This window comes from Heloderma suspectum, chromosome 1 (assembly GCF_057233095.1).
Source record: "Heloderma suspectum isolate Gila_16-S chromosome 1, 16-S_ref, whole genome shotgun sequence".
Classification (NCBI taxonomy): Eukaryota; Metazoa; Chordata; class Lepidosauria; order Squamata; family Helodermatidae; genus Heloderma; species Heloderma suspectum.
This window is the reverse complement of record NC_139458.1, coordinates 144965429-144982207: the sequence shown is the minus strand read 5'-3', so window position 1 is coordinate 144982207 and position 16779 is coordinate 144965429. Positions and strand designations below refer to the sequence as shown.

Here is a 16779-nt window from a genome sequence, read left to right as displayed (position 1 = left end):
ATTATGATTGACATTCAAATTCTGTGACATTTGGAATCCAAGATATGCAAAACTGCAAGTTCAAATCTGATTTCTGTTTTTCACATTTCATTGGATTCTACATATAACCTTTTTCTCTCCCTGCCACCTGTGATTTAAAAAGTGAGTGGAAGTGAATAGGCAGCTCATTATGCAACTAACATTTGAACACAAAATTGTCAAAGAGCGGAATTGAGGAATGCAAACATTTTTTTGACCCTCAGAACATCTTGTTGGCTGATGGAAACCACCACCACAGGGCAATATCAAGGCCTAGGCTTGATAAGATTTGAAAAAATATTGGGGGCTTCTTCACATGGAGCTTTTATCCTGCTATTGAGATTGCTCACTGACAGAAGTTTGTGGGCCCTTTAGATGACGTCGTTAACCTCCAAGGCATCTCCTGCACTAAATGACCTTTATTCTGTTTTTAAATAAATTGGAGATAATGACATATTAAATTACCCTGCTTGTGTTTCACTTGAGTTCCCTCCATGAAAAAGGAAAAGCCACAAGAAGAGGAGTGAGATCAATGAAACATATGGAAGACTCAGATAAGGGGGAGAAGGAGGGGGAAAGGGGAGGGGGGAAAGGAAGCACATGTGAAGGGAGTCCGTTGTGATCCTGCGTTTAAAACGGAAGCAGAAAGCCCCATTTTAAATACAGGATTTTAGGCTGGTGTAGAGATGCTCTGGGTGTTTGTCTGAATGGAAAGACTTTCTAGTGTGAGAATAGATGATGCTGTCAAATTCAAGGAAGAAAATATATAGTTATATTCCAGAACTAAAATCCATCTCAGATGGGGTGGAAAAAAAGTCTGAATGCAGATGATAACCTTAAAACTACATAATGCTATTTTTTGCTGGTCTTCCCTCTTGGAAATGGGATAATGGTCTCGATAGACAACATATATCATAATATTGTGATGCGTTTGAGGTTGGTCTGAATGGCTTTTCAGGGGTCCCTTACAGCTCAGCGCCTATGACTGCAAGTGATTCAGGTTCCCTTCCAAGAGTAATACTTGACTCTTAAGATTTCTGTGAGTAGAGCTATTCAGTGTGGGTGCTTTGAGTTAGTATCTCTCAAGGCCTGAGAAAGGACAGTTAGCCAGTAACACTTTGGTGATGTGTTTCAATGGGAGCTGGTGTGGCCCAAGAAGGCAAAGGCATAGGACTCATCATTCTTCCCCCACTAGACAAGGGGAGAAGGATGAGTGAGGTCTATGGGTGTAGCAGGGAGTTAGTCTGTGCTAGAACTGGATTGAAAAAGGCAGAGAGCTGACTTTGCTCTCTACAGCAAATCCTTGGGCACTATGGGCTCCCTAGGAAACAGATGGGGAGCAGGAATCTGTTGGAGTATTAATGCTGTGAACCCTCATTTTATGCTCAGCCTGTATATATGTGCAAAACAATTTTATGTCACAGAAATCCCACAAGTTTCCAGTGACTTCCTTCTAAGAAAACTGATCCATGGGTAAGCACTGGAACCCCTGAAACTTCTTGGAAGTTAGGTGTGTGTGCATAAGACATTCAAATGGTGTCCTGTTCTCTTTCTCTTACCTCCTGTCTGCTGCAACAAGATCTCAGCTGGGTTGTGAGGTTTCAGGCCCAGTGCTGAAAGTGGAGTTTTGGCCAATCCTGGTGGAGAGCGCACTGTTGTCAGAAAGACACACAAAGGGGCGGGGGGAACGTATCACCAAAACAGAACATAAAAAGATGAATTACATTTAAAGAATAATACATCGAGGCATCTCCCAGTTTGTTGCTAAATACAAGTTTTTAGCAAAACCTAAATGTAACTGCAAGTGAATCCTGGCTATCTACATGTGTGGCCAGAAATGCTCAGGGCGGCTGGCCTGATGAAACCACAGGAATGTAGCTGCAGAGAATAGGCCCCCTGTCTCTGAGTGACACCTCTGGCTTCTCTTTGTGGAGAAGAGATCAAGCCAGCCTCTCGTGCCATGTGCATGAAAGCGAAAGAACCAAAGCATTGCTGACAAGTGTAGAGACCCCTCTTCAGCAGAGTGACATTTCTTAAGGCAACTGGGATAGAGAACCAACACAACGGAAAGCCAAGACTCTGTCTTTGGTGGATTGGGAACCAAGATTTATTGATGCCGTTGTCTTGCCAATGCTTGGCATGCTCTGCTGTCAAAGACAGCTCTCAGAGGCTTGCATATAGCTGAGAGGGCCTTATGTTGTTCTCTCAAAATCAGAACAAAGCAAAACACCTGCTAGAGCAGGCAACAACTGTACAGCCAGATAACACCTTGCCCTGTGTTGGCACCAACCTTTTAGCCTTGACAGAACTGGTAAAAGACAACAAGTATCCCCATCCCTAGCTATTAATGTGCCCAACATTGACTAACCTAAATATGCATGTGGCAGCAAGGCTATTAAAAGTGTGTGGGCATGTGTTGGGGGGGTGGGGCTAAGCTAGTAGCTTTATGGACTTATATGCAAGGCCAAGTTACTCCATATTGACTATGTTTTCGCAGGACATAGCCTATCGCTATCAAAATAAACCACACCCCCAGTTTCTAAAGGCATTAAAAATGGTTTCATATCATTCACACCTTCAGTCTTGGCCTGACATCTACCATATTAAATTTGTTCTAATAGTATGGGTGTAAATGCAGGGGTCAATTCAGTTTCTGTATTTATCCTGTGATGAAACAATCAATCCAAGACAAGTCTTAAGTCCCACTAACATGGAATTCAACGCTTAAGTTCTGTAGCAGGACCAATGCATAGCTTCCTTCCTCTGGATTGCATCTAACTGCACAGGACTGGCAATGATCTTCCTTCCTTTACTCTTCTTTGAGACACATCCCTGGGAAAATATTGATAGGATGGATACATCCACATTTCCATTTCCCTCCTTTCTAAGCATAAGGAAGTGTTTCATTTCATCCTTTACCATACTTCCCATTTGCAACTTTGGGGGAGATTATTATAACATAGTACATAAACCAATACCCAGCAACTTCCAGTTTCTTCTTTATGTGCCCAATACAAGAAGAAGAACAAAAGATAAATATCCTTGGTAGCATAGCATTCCCAACCCATTAACAGTATGTTTGAAAAACGACCATGAATGAATAGATGACATCATCCTATGTCACAGTTTTGCCACACATGTCATTCATCTTCAAAGATCATGATCTTTGAAAAATCAAAAAGAGGAACCCAAACACCACAGTGGGCATTGTATACCATAAGAAGCATACCTCATATACATAGATGTGGATGACTATATTTATGACGCATATCTCATCAAAGTATTAACACAATTGCATCGACATATATCAGGTTTTGTGCCTATCCAATTAAAAAGAACAATAACATATGGGACAGTTATGTGTATATATACTTAATATATACACAGCAGGAAGCAATGGAGCAAACAGATGCAGATGTATACGTGAGATGTGTTTGAAACAGCAAGTCTCACAAAAACTCTTTCTAATGTGGGTTTTTCCTCATACATTCTACTGGTATCTTTGCTATGGAACGCTAAACTTCACCAGCTCCAAACAATGCAGGCTTTCCAACTTGAAGCTCAAGTTCTTGCTCTAAGGATAAGTGGGCGTATGCAGACAAAGGAAGTAGTATTGTCTGTTAGGGAAAAATTCAACACATTCTCCATGAATTGCATTGCAACCTTCTGACTTACGGCTTCAGATGGGCACCCACGCCTGGGCCACAGCAGGATGATGGAGGATGGGGGGAGGGAGGCGCATTAAAGGAAAGCCAGTTACCAAGGGCTTATATTTCATCATGGCTTGGCTTGGCTGGTTAGGCGGATTCACGGCTCAGTGCCAAGGAGTGATCGGGAAACATGCAATTCCATGGGCAGCAATTCCATGTCCAAATGTCATGTAGCCTGGTGATTAACGGGCATATCCCCAAGAGCATGGACAGCACTCAACTTTTGTCCTTAAGCTGCATTGGCCTTGTGGGCCTCAAGCTTAGTATTCAGTTTTTTTGCAAAGATAATAGGCATCATTATCACAGCCAGTTGACAGAGCTGACCTGCACATGTTGGTTAGGAGGAAGCCAGAGGGTCACTTGCTCAGTGCTAGCTACCTTCAGCCCACTGCGCTAAGAACAGGTAGCAGGCCCAGGCTGCTGAAGACTTTTGAGACATCATTGTTCTAGCTCAAGAGAGCCAGAATGCATGCCTATCTCTGCTATCGCAGATCATGTCTTCACATATACAATCAGTGTTAGTCACAAATCATAACACAGGCTGCAGTCCTATGCACTCTTACTTGGGAGTCAGCCCTACTGAATTCAATAGGAATTACTTCTGAGTAAATATGTATGGCAGGGGTGGGGAACCAGATTGGCTCCAGGGGCTGGACTGCCCCCCTCTGGACCTCCCCACAGACCAGATGATGTCAGGAGACAAGACCCCACCCCTTGATATCATTATGTCCTCAGATGACACATTCGCCAGAGTTCTTCCAGTTGGCACTTCATCTGGGGAGCCAGCTTCACTTATCCTTAGCTACTCCAGCAAAGGGAAGGTGAAGGACAAGCAAAGCACACTCAGTTGGTGCTTACAGGAGCTCCTGCAAGTGCTGGATGAGCGCACAGCTGGCTTCGCTCCTGCTTCTCATTGTCCACATGGCATTTGCTGGCATTTGAAGGAGCTCCTGCAAGCCCCAGCTGAGTGTGCAGCCGGCTTTGCTCCTGTTTCTCCCAAGTGGGAGGGGGAGTGGTGTGCAGAGGGGAATCCTCTGGTTATCTCCAATCACAGATCGGATATAAGAAGGGGATCCTTCTCCCTGCCCCCTCCCCAGGGTAGCCCCTGGTAGCCTGCAGACCAGGGGGTAGAGCTTGGGGAGGGGAGCAGGCAGAGCCTGTGGAGGGAGCTAAGCCTCTGCGGGCCAGATGGGAACCTTCATGGACTAGATTAGGCACGGGGGTTGCAGGCTCCCCATCCCTGATCAGACTATGTATTCCATTAAAAGTAATGGGATGGGACTTGTTAAAATGACGTTGTGCCAAGTGCAATTGTATTGTACACCTAAAAACATGGAAGTTTCTCTGACAGAGGCTGAGGTCCTCCAGGACATGTACTGCACAGCTAATGAAGTGCTCTCTACGGACATTACACAGCCTAGGCAAGCCTGCATTCATCCCTGTCAGCCTTGTGGACTGCACAAAATCAGGGCAACCTGACAGAGTATGTGGACTTGTAAACCTTGAAAGAAGTAGGATGAGGATGTGGCCTTGCTCTGTCCACGTTAGGAGGCTGCGTGGAGGAGACAGAGCTGTGAAGCTCAGAAGGTTGGTCCTATTCTCCTTATTCCTCAAGGACCAGGAGAGGACATTAAGCTACTTGTTGCTGTTCCTTCTCAGAATCTCATTCAGCTTGGTGCTCTCAACACACCTGTGTTATGATTCAGGGCGTATTGGGAAGAATAAAGCTAGCTTTTTGAAATACCTTACATAAAATCTACATATGATAGCTGACAATAGCTACTAATGACTAGAGCCCCCAAATGTGAGAATGCTGGACCTATTTGGAAATATGAGCTACCCTCTTCTAGAAGCATCAGGGAAATATCCAGTTTAGAATCTGTTCTTAAAATGATGCTCCCTACCACCCTCTTTGGGATATTTTCTGTTTCCCAATTGCTCACTGGCTTGCTGCTGTTGGTCCACACTCAGCCATGTTAGCACAAGCCTGATGAAATATTGGCAGAACTGTTCAAAGCTGAATTTATTACTTTAAAAACCCACCACCAAGTTATCAAGAGTTAGTCAGTCAGAACCATGCTTGACTAGAAGAGTAAAGAAGACAGAGCATGCAACAGGAAGTTAAAGATCAGATTTGTCCCACAGTTTAAACAGCTGAGCTACTACCAACACCATCTTGAGACATTTATGGACTAGGGGTGCTTCCAGATGAGGCCTTTATTATGTAAATTTTATTTATGATTTATGCCGTGCCTCATTCTTGGACTGTCATCTTCCGTTTCTAACCCTCCCCTGTTTTCCTACTCTCTCTTCCATCTTTTTTCTTGCCAGGAAAAAAAAAAAAAAAACATTAAGGAGGAAAAGACAAAGAGCTGCACAATGCATTTTGATTGATAGCGCTAGGCACCCTCCACCTGGTAACACCCTATAATGCCTAGGTTTATAGCAGCTGCACCCATGGCATAAACATACTGGATGTTTTAACAACTTATTGACACAAGCATGTTTATTATATTGTAACTATAGCACTGTAACTTCGTTGTGAGGTATGACTATCACAGATCAGATATTACCTTTGGAATTTTCTGATGAGATGGAATATCTGACAGTTGAGGTAAGTGTAACTACTGCCTCAGCTGAATGGAGTACAGTGGCTCTATGTCAGCCCGACAGAACTTCAAATTTGGTCTACCAAAGGGAGAAGCAACACTAAAATATTATCAAAACCAAGGGAAGGCAACCTGATGCCTTCCAGATGTTTTGGACTGCAATGTCTATCAGCTCCAGCCACAATGGTCAGGGATTGTGGGAGTTGTAGTCCAAAACATCTGGAGAGCACCGGGTTGCCTACCCCTGATCTAAATACACAAATGCTGTATGTGCATGTCACTGGACACATAACTGTATCTCTATACAAACACACATACCGAAGCCAACATAAATCTGATGCTAGATTTATCTCCTGACCTGGAGGTCCACAGACCAAAATGTACATGAGCCACTTTGGCCTCTGGTTCTCCAAGCTTTGGGCTGCAAAAGCACCCATACACCCATTAATGCTATGGAAACAGCATACCCACTGGTGATGGCTGTTGCCATCCTGGGAGTGTTTGGGGATTAACTTTCCTTAACATTTCGTTTTTTGAAATGGCCAAGCCTACAAGCTTTTAAGCAAATCTACATGGTGTTGTCTTTCATTTGAGGCCTGAAGGATTAACAGGTGTGCAACGCAGTAAATGCCCTAAACCCATGTCCACACAGAATAGAAAGAGGACATTAATAATTCAGTGTGTGTGTGTATGCATTTTGTAATATACATATATGGAATAAAGTGTGATATCTGGAATATTTTATTGTTGTTGTTGTTGTTTATATCCTGCCTTTTTCCTCTTGCAAGGCAGTTTATGTAGTCCTCCTCCTCTCCACTTTATCATCACAACAACCCTGTGAGGTAGGTTAGGCTGAGAGTCAGCGACTGGCCCAAAGCTACCGAGTGAGCCTCATGGCTGAGCAGGGACTAGAACCCAGATCTCCTGAATCGCAGTCCAACACTCTAACCACTGCACCACACTTAATTTGTATTCGTTAAATCCTGCCTTTCCACCAAATGGTGCTTACTTTAATTTTTACTTTATTTAAAGAAAAAGATTGTGCACCTGGTCCCAATTTACAACCAGGAGCTTTTGGCAATACAGCTGTGCAAATAGTAAGCATGAACTGCCCAAAGAGCCTTAAATGCTGTGTGCCTGGGATGGAAGAGCAGCAGACCTTTCCACACAAAGAGCTGGGGCAACCTTCCATCTGTTCTGCATGAGCATGTGTCCTGTTGTGGAAGTGTATGTTACTGAAAAGCTATTTCAAGTGTGTCTTTAGGGTTTGGGTTGATTTTCATTTCCTCCCAACCTGCAGAAAACAGCTGCCTTTGCCCCCCACCCCCACCCCATAGAAAAGGGCTCAGAGGAAGCCACAGAAAAAAATACCTAAAGTAGGATCCCTATGCCAAAAGTCCAGACTTTAAATACATTGCCTTTAGGACTTTCTACAACTAGGCTCAGAAGACCTGATCCACTTGGTAGCTTTGGGGAACTGATTGGATGTCTAGAAAAGATGTTAGTAGTGGTGAAACTGAATGATGTGTGATAAGTAGTATTATGGGTTGATTGTGTTTTCCCCTGAAACAATAATTTCAAAAAATCCTTGGAACCCCACACTGATCGGAGTATCCCTGAAAGATCATGCCAAAGTTTTTCTGTGGCTTATGCACAAGAGTTTGCAGATACATTTTAAGTATCAGTCAGAGAAATGTAATTATTGATTTAGTCCTTGATTCTGCCAGACGTTTCACAGGATGGGGAATTCTTTGTTCATATTAACAAGGACCAGAGTAGCAACTTATATGCCCCATGTAAAACAAATACACTGGGGGTCTTCATGGTATGGAATAATATTTCCTCAGTAAGGAAGGAAGTTTGCTTATGTAAGTGTTTTTAAAGAGGTTAATAAATCACGGCCTCATTATAAAGAGAGGACAGAATTCAGATGCATTAACTATTCAGTGTTGCTGATGGATGTAAGGACACTTATGTACGACACTCATGTTAATCCAGCTTTGCATATCCGTCCATGCTAACGTGAGCAAGATTTTCACAAGTCTGGCTAATTAAATTATTTCCTCCTGGAGATGTTGGAAGGTATGTATTATGCCCCAATGAAATATTGGGTGGGTTTCTCTAAAATAGGCATGCATGAAGTCAAATGCAGCCCACCGGGCATACAATGTAGTTTAACGACCGCCCTCCGCTACACACACACACACAACACTATTCTTCCAATCCCAAGCAGATGGCAAAAACAGGATTATCAAGTCTATGGGCCACTGTACATGGCTAGTGGGTTTCACTTGGTGGGCCATATGTTACACAACTTAGCAGGCCATATGTTACATACACCTGCTCTGTCTTAACTGCAGAATATTTATAAGCAATAATGAACCGTCATAACCGTGGATAATAAGAAGGAGGGTGCAGAAGACAGTACGAGCCTAGGTTGTTATGGTTTATGCTGGCATCCAGAAATATGGCTTTCTTCATCCAAGCTGGCTCCAGGTTTTGGAGGGCCCTTGGGCAAGACACCTTCAGTGGGCCCCCACCCTCAGTGAGTCTACCTTCTCACCACCATTGCCACCAGCTGCTGTTGCTCCTCAGCCTCTTCCATCATTGCAACCACTTGCTTGCTTGATAGGCAAAGAATCAGTGCGCAAGCAGGCAGTGCCATCTGCTGCTCCTCCTTCTCACCACCACTGTTTTCTGGGCTAGAACAAGAGGCAAGTGAACAAGCCAGCTGCAACAGTGAAGAGGAAGAGCAATTCCGGGGGGCCCTTGTCAGTGGGCACCTTTGCAAGTGCCCTACCATGCTCACCCTTGACGCTGGCCCTGGTGCCGTTACTCGCTGGTAGCTAATGGCTCTAACTACCTTCTAGGTCCCTCCCTCCCCATGCCCGGAGTCGCAAAACTGTGCTGTTGTGATCATAATTGTGAAGGGATGTGTACTGAATGGTGGCATCGTGATAAGATTGCATCAAGCAGAGATGAAAGGTGATGGGGCAAGGAGCCAAGACTGGCAGATGGAGAGAAATGAGAAGATGAGAGTGCAATTAAAATGGTGGTGGGTGTCGGGAAGCTGAGAACGGTTTGACTGGCTGCCTCTAGGCCTGGCTTTGCCAAAGCCACCCATCAACCCCACCTCCTCTCCCATCCCCTGGCCCAAGCCACAGAACTTACACAGGTTACTGTAAGGGGTTTGTGGTGAGACAGGGAAGGCAGGGGTTGGGGGAGAGGTCTCACCACCGCTGGAGGGTGGGCTGCTTGGAGGGGTCCCCTGCATCTCTTCAAAGGCTTCCTTGTAGCTGTGGAGATGGGGCTGTGAAAGGGAGGGAAGAAAACCAGAATCAGTTATCAGCATTCAGTATCCCACCATCCTGCCCATTCACAAATCCTTAGCAAATGAGAAGGAGGGATTCTTGTTTTTGTTTTTCTTTTTTCTAGATGTCTTTCTCCCTGATCTGGTCTAACACTTAAATTGCTGGCTCCTCTGGCTCCCTCTATCGCATTATCACCCCCTTTCTCTCACCCCTAATTTCAGAGACATTTCTGCTACTATTTGGAAGGGTAGGAGGAAATGTTATTGGCTCTTTCCAGTTCCAGCAACATGAGTTCCTCTGACACAGGGGGGCAGAACCTCTTTCAGCCCAAGGGCCAAATTTTTTTTTAGACAAGCTCTCAGGGGCTGCATTCCAGTGGTGGGCGGGGCCAAAGGCAAAAGGGGTGGGGCCAAAAGTACAAAAAAACCCAGCATATTTTAGCTTAAAGCTCTTTCTGCCAGTAACTAAGCCTTAGGAGAGGAGCTTCAACCTTTTAGAATGAGGAAAAAACTGGACAAAAGCTAGGAAACCACCAAATGACTAGGGGTTGGGGGAAAGGGAGTAGGGATAGGGGAAAGGGGACAGAGCCTTTTGAGGTACCCGAGTGCAAGATTTGTCCCCTGAGCCTAAGGTCCTGCACCCTTGTTCTAACAGTCAGAGGAATGCACACCTCAGTCCTATGCAACAATTCACCCGCCTGCAACAGCTTGATTTTTTGCAGAGTATTGCAAGGTTAATTGCCTTTAAATACCTTCTTATCTTAAATCAGTGCTTGGAGATAACAGCAAAAGAAGCTTGTAGGCTGGATGGTGAACCCCTGAGGGCCAGATCCAGGCTACAGGGAGGAGGTTCCCCATCACTGCTCTAGCTGGTATTCCATCATTTATGACGCTGGAAGGGGGAACAACCATGACAATGTCACACAGCCCTCAAACAGTACACCTGCCTCCAAAACGGAAGGTGGAATCTCCACCTAAGGGATATTTGGGGAGGGCCCCTTATGCACATGTTATTTACCTATTCCATACCATTGCCCATTTAAACTCTTCCTTCTTCAACACCCTGGCCTTCTCTACCTACCATCAAACAATGGGTCCAAAGAAACGCACTTCCACCTGTGTTTCCAAGCATGCAAGTAATAAGGGCTGGGGGGGGGGATCATTTTTAAAAGCGCACCTCTTTGGGCCTTCCTCCAGGGTTGGCAGAGATGGTGCTGACCACCTCTGGTGAGACACAGTGAACTGGAGAGCGAACAGTGGGGCTTCGTGGTGAATTTGAGTCTTGTGGACTGTTCTCATACTGGCCTTCACTGGTGGTACGTCTCCGGATGGGGGCTTCAGTTTCTTCTGGCGACTTCTCCCGTGGTGACTGTACCCCTGAAAGTTCAATTGCAATATGAGAAAGGTTGGGTGTGCCAAGCCTTAAGGCATTTAGAATTTCCATTAAGGAGCCAGTATTCAGATCTTTAGGCTGTGCCCTGGCATTGGAAAGAAAGCAGCAGTAGGATAAAACAATTGATTAATGAGGAAGAGAATGGGCAAATCGTTCACTTTCCATTAGCAGATAATAGAGAAAACCAGCAAGCACAACTTAAAATGGCATTGGCCCAGTTCAAACATTTAAAAATCCCCCATATGATGCCGCCATGTTGATTCTGTGAGCCCTGCTCGTGTGATTTCCCAACCCCTTTTTGAGGGAGACTGATTACCAAGCAGGGTGCTTGGAGGATCAGGCACTGACTGACGTGGATGCCCTTGTGTCATACTTTACTTCTCCTACGTGTCTATGGCAGGGGGCTGCTCTGTATGTGAGATTTTTAAACATATGAACCAGGGCATTGATTTTGATAGGCTGTACTTAGGACAGGCAATCTTAATGCCCCCCTTGCTGTTTTAGTGATCAGCTTCCATTCATCTGATGTTGCCGTATGTCCTTCAGCCACATGGACATCTCCACCATAGATCTATCCCGCCTTCCCATCTTCATGCCTTCATATAATACATTTTCATATAATGCCCTGGGAAATGGTTGGCAGGATAGGTAGATGCATTAATCAAGAGCGGGAAAATCAGCACAAAGAGCTGGATGGGACTAATAATCCACCTAGCCCAGCCTTCCCCCAAAGTCATGACCATCCACTCACTACCTACTAACCCACCAGAGATCCACCTGTAGTATGCAGACCACACTGAGCCGGAAGCAGTGGGAAAGTGCTTGCAGAAGGAATAGCTCCAGGTGACTCAAGCAACTGAGCAAAGCCACATGCTGAAGGGGAAAGCAAAAAGGCCACTGGCCAACTTGACCTGGTAAAGATATCTAAGATACTCTAAACTGCTTGGAACGTACCATTCAAAGTTATTGGTTCCAGCAGTTCAGGCAGAGAACCACTGGTCAAGAACCCCTGTTGTAAAGGCCTGATGCTGTCTTGCACATGTGCAGACAACCTTACAAACATAAGAAGAGCTGTGCAGATCAAACTAAAGGCCCATCTAGTCCAGGATTCTGTTTGCATAGTGGCCAACCAGATCCTTGGGAAGCCCACAAGCAGGACATGAGTGCAATAGCATCCTCCCACACATGTTCCCCAGCAACTGGTATACAGAGGCATATTGCCTCTGAAGCTGGAGGTAATATATAACCATCATGACTAGTAGCTATTGACAGTGTTGTCCTCCTGTACACCTTAGTTGGTGTATACCAGTACTTATCGTTATAATGGATTTGTTTGCTAATCCTTCTCTGCCAATACACTCTGAATCAATGGTTATCAATACATGCTTTGTGACATATTTAATTGGTTCTTCAGTGCCTAATATCTACCTTGCAAACATATCTTGGTTTTATAGCAGTTAACTGCCATTATTTCCATGAATGTATTGAAGGGCTTTTTATTTGATATAGGTGCTACGAATTCTCTCTTAGAGGTTCCTAAGGGTCAAACTACACGTTATGTTAATTATGTTTAAAAAAAAAAAAAGCAAGAGAGAGGTAATTAAGAGTTCTCCCACTCATGTCCTAAAAATAATTTTAAATAAATAAATAAGCCTGCCCCCGCCACCCCCACACACAAACAAACAAACAACCATTCCCAGACTATTAAACTAATTTAAGTCAGTGTTATTGCCAAAGTTGGGAACTGGGAGTTCAGAGTACAAACTTCTCTAATTTGGAATTTCTGAGCTAATCACCACCTCTTCTAAAGTTTAGGCTCAGCTCATGAGTATCTTGGCCCCACCCTGGCCCCAGCACCAGCCTTCCCTGCCACCACAGTGCCTCCCCCCTTCCCTTTCCCTCTGAAACTTACCTTGTGTCACAGTATTGAGAAGGGCTGCTACAGCAGCCTTTATCATGCTCTGGAACTCTGGAGAACCTTTAGTGGGTGCCAGTACAGATGTACAGATTTTGTCAAATCCATTCTGTCTGTGTTTCATGGACTATCAGGCATCTTTCATTCTGTCATCTGCTTACTGATAGAATCAGATTTTTTTTTAACCAGAATTTCATTCTACTTGCACTAATTCGCATTAGTGCTAATATGCAGTTGCACAAATGTTTGGTCTGTAAAAGTGGTCTGTGTGACTCAGAAAATGCTGCTCTGCTGCAGAATCTGCAGATCAGATTCATAGAAATCCAAACTCACTTGAATCTGTTGTAGATTTCTCCAACAGACAAAATTTTCTTACTTTTAAACGTATGAACCAGCCAAGAAGCCCAAGATATTGTTGCTGCAGTATTTTATGGCCTAATCAAGTTTATACGACCAGACCCTTCTCCTCACTGCTTCCTGATAAGCTGTGGGGAAAGGGGCTTGTGAGATGTTGGAAGGCCTCCAGGACTCATCATGTTCCCAGTGACACCACTAGGGGCCAAAACAGGCATTAATTTAAATGTGGGTCTATGTCTCTCTCTTTTTTCATTTTTACTCTAGAGTAGCTGCTGGGGGCAATCCAGACTTTAAAAGCCCCCCTCCTACTCCCCATGCTAGGATCCCAATCTGGATCAGGGGCCCTGTGCTTACTGTAGAGTAAAAATGAAGAAAAAAAAGACGTAGCTGCTAGACATACATATAAAGTAATGTTATTTTAGCCCTGAGAGTACAAGACTGCTTGAGCTCAGACTAAGCCCTAGCTTAAAACAAGCTCATTTGGGTCTTATCTGAATCAAGCCCAAATTCATTTTATATGAGCCCATTCCAAACTGAGCCCAGGGAAGCTCAACCATCACTAGTTAAAATCTGTTGTGTAGATACGCCTAGCGAAAAGGTATGTTTTTTCTCCAGTATGTTCTGATGTCAAAGGGAATCTCTGATTTCAGTGCATGCATAACCACAAGGTCCATCTGCACTACTGGATTTTGTTAGCATGGAGTTGCTAGGAACAGCACCTGCAACAATTCAAAATGTGCCCTGCTGCTGTGCAATAAATGGTAGGGCCAAGAACACATGCGGTCAGAGCAAGCAGGAGACACCAAAATGTCATCCGTTATGAGGCCATACAACAATCTGTTTCTTACAAGCCTAGATGTCTTTTAGGAAGAGGTGTCACTCACTAGCAGGTAGATTCCTTTCACCCCATTTCTTAAAGTTTGCAGACACAATCTTTGGAGATACTACACTTCAGCCATTCAAGCCCCAGCTGGGGAAAAGAGCCAGGAATTTGGATCACAATGCAGCCCACCTCTTTCTCTTAATTTATGTAAGTGGCAATTAATCCCCCCTCCGGCACACCACCTCTCAAACGCATTTAGATGTGTGTATGTGTCCCCCGTCCCCCCCCCCCCCCGGTAAGGCACTTGGCTATCAAGAAGGTGACATCTTGGGACACATCCTTTAGAGAAATTCATAAGAGCAAGCTCATGGGATTTTCACACCACCTTTGAGCTCCTCAGCGAATCTGGATCTCTCCTTGATTAGTAACAGCTACACCATTTCCTCAGCTGCAGAGAGCCTTGCCTTTCACATAGCTAAGAGAACAAAAAAAAGCGGGGAGGGAGGAGAAGTGGGAACATACAGATTTGGGGCCGTACTTGGTGATTCCCAATACAGAAGCCTACTTAGGCAAAGAAAGAGGAGGGAGCTGGAATCCATGGTGACAGAAGCAACCAAAATGTAACATTCAGAACAAAGGAAAATCCACAGATTGAAGGAGTGGAGGGCTCAAGCAGTATCACATGTAACATTGTTAAGTAAAGCAGCAGCATATTAAAAGGGAGACAGATTGTGTTCTGCAAGGATTGCTATTTGGCTGGTTTTAAATCCACTATAAAATCATAGAGCTGGAAAAGAACCAGCAAGGAGCATCAGAATCTGGATCTTGATCCATTCCACCTATCTCCAGACCATGACGCTTTCTTTGAAGAGGAGAGTGGCGCATTTGCAGAGATAATGCCCCTTCTGTTTATACTCACATCATCTGGCATCAACATGAGACGGATGGATGGAAACTGGCTTCCTTTCTAAAACCCTGATTTTGCAGCTGCTGGCACAAGCCTGAAGGTCAACACGAACCCTTTGCAACTTTTGAGTTTTATGCTGAACGTAATGTAATGAACACAAAACCAAAGCAAGGCACCAGCTTTCAGTGCCAGGAGACCTTGAGTGAAGGCACAAGGCTGTTCTTCAGGAAGAGAGAGGAGATCAGGGTAAAGAGGAAGGAAAAGAGAGCGCGAAGCCTGCAGCCTCAGTGGAGGCTTGAGTGGGAAACTCATTTGGAAGCAGTGAGGCAAGCACAGGCAAGGTCAATGCCCAGTGCAATGGGAGCAAAGATCAGAATGGTTCTGCTAATGTGTGCAGGGAACGCCTGAAAAGGAAGCCAATGCCCTCTGATGCAATGCATTCCAATGAACTCCCACGTCAGGAGAGTGGCTACCATCATCTCCTCCGGATTGCTGCTGCAGGCACATTTCAAATGTCTCCTGCACCAGGCTTCAATCCTCTCTCCTTGACCGGACTGTAGAAATGCTTAACTTTCCCCTGCCTCTATATGCTTTGTTTCTCTCTTCCCTTTCAAGCGGAGGGTGGATGGATGGAGGAAGGAAGGAAGGAAGGAAGGAAGAACGGAATCAGTGTTTCAGAGCCAACAGTGGCGACGCCTTGGCTCAGGGTGACGAGGCTAGCTGGAAGGACAAGCAGAAAAAAGATGGGCACTAGCAAAGTGCCACTCAGTGAATTATATCTCTGGCACTCTTGCCCTTCTGAGCTATATTTGTTAGCAGCATTCTAAGCTGAGACATCCAGGGCGTCCTGTCCTTAGGGCGAGGCCACCATCTCCTGTAACCTTCAGCAGGGGTCTTCAGCCGCAAGGAAACAATGGTTTCCACACAGCATAAACTAAATCCAACAAGTGTCATCGTGAAACTTTGGATTTGGGGACAGCTTCAAGGTGAATCATGTGGGCTGGAGGGTTCTACCTACCAAGGCCAAAGTACACATGGTGCGGCAAGCCACACGTATTTATTTACTTGTGTGTTCACATATAAAGCGGGCGGGGCAGGGGGGAGGATCTCTTTTCTTTTCTCTTTTAATATAAAATGGAATTCACATATAAGGTAAATTAAACCATTCCTCCTACTCTGGGACTATTTCGCTGTGTTCCAGCACTTGAAGTATTAGTTTGCCCAGCTCTGATACTGAACTGAAGAGGGAACAAGTGGAGAGGCCATATATGGCTCTGTGTGATAGAGCATCTGTTTTGCATGCAGAAGGTCCCAGGTTCGATCCCTGCCTTCTCTAGATAGGGCTAAGAAAGGATCCTGCCTGAAACCCTGGAGAGCCACTGCCAGTCAGTGTTGGCAATACTGGGCTAGATGGACCAATAGTCTGACACAGTATACGGCAGCTTCCTATGTTGCTGAATGCAATGGACCATGTAAGGAAGTGGGTAGAGGACATGGTTTGCATTCAGACAATCCCAGGTTCAATTCTTGCCGTCTGCATTTAAAAAAGGCTCGGTAGGATACGATGGAAAGCACTTTCTGCCTGGGACCATGGAGAGGTGCTGCCAGTAAGGAATAGGGAATTCTATCCCAGGTAGACAAATAGGCTGATCTGGTATGATGTAGCTTCCTATGTTCCTATGGGTGCAGCAAGGAAAATTGGGGAAGGAAGTGGGAAGGTTTCTCTCCCTTCCTCCA

At 44.9% G+C, this 16779-nt stretch overlaps 1 protein-coding gene across 10 annotated transcripts in view; it reads right to left on the bottom strand.

Annotated features, from left to right (window-relative positions):
* TNS1 (tensin 1) overlaps positions 1-16779 on the bottom strand; it is a 445218-nt gene that overhangs the window by 40235 nt on the left and 388204 nt on the right. For 9 of the 10 annotated variants that reach the window (XM_084806390.1, XM_084806321.1, XM_084806360.1 and 6 more), the window contains 3 exons: positions 10825-11024; positions 9509-9647; positions 1578-1670 (listed from right to left, as the gene is read on the bottom strand). In XM_084806390.1, the coding sequence (XP_084662516.1) occupies positions 1578-1670; positions 9509-9647; positions 10825-11024 (432 nt within the window). The remainder of the gene's footprint in view (positions 1-1577; positions 1671-9508; positions 9648-10824; positions 11025-16779) is intronic. The other variant, XM_084806397.1, reaches the window with a different exon arrangement.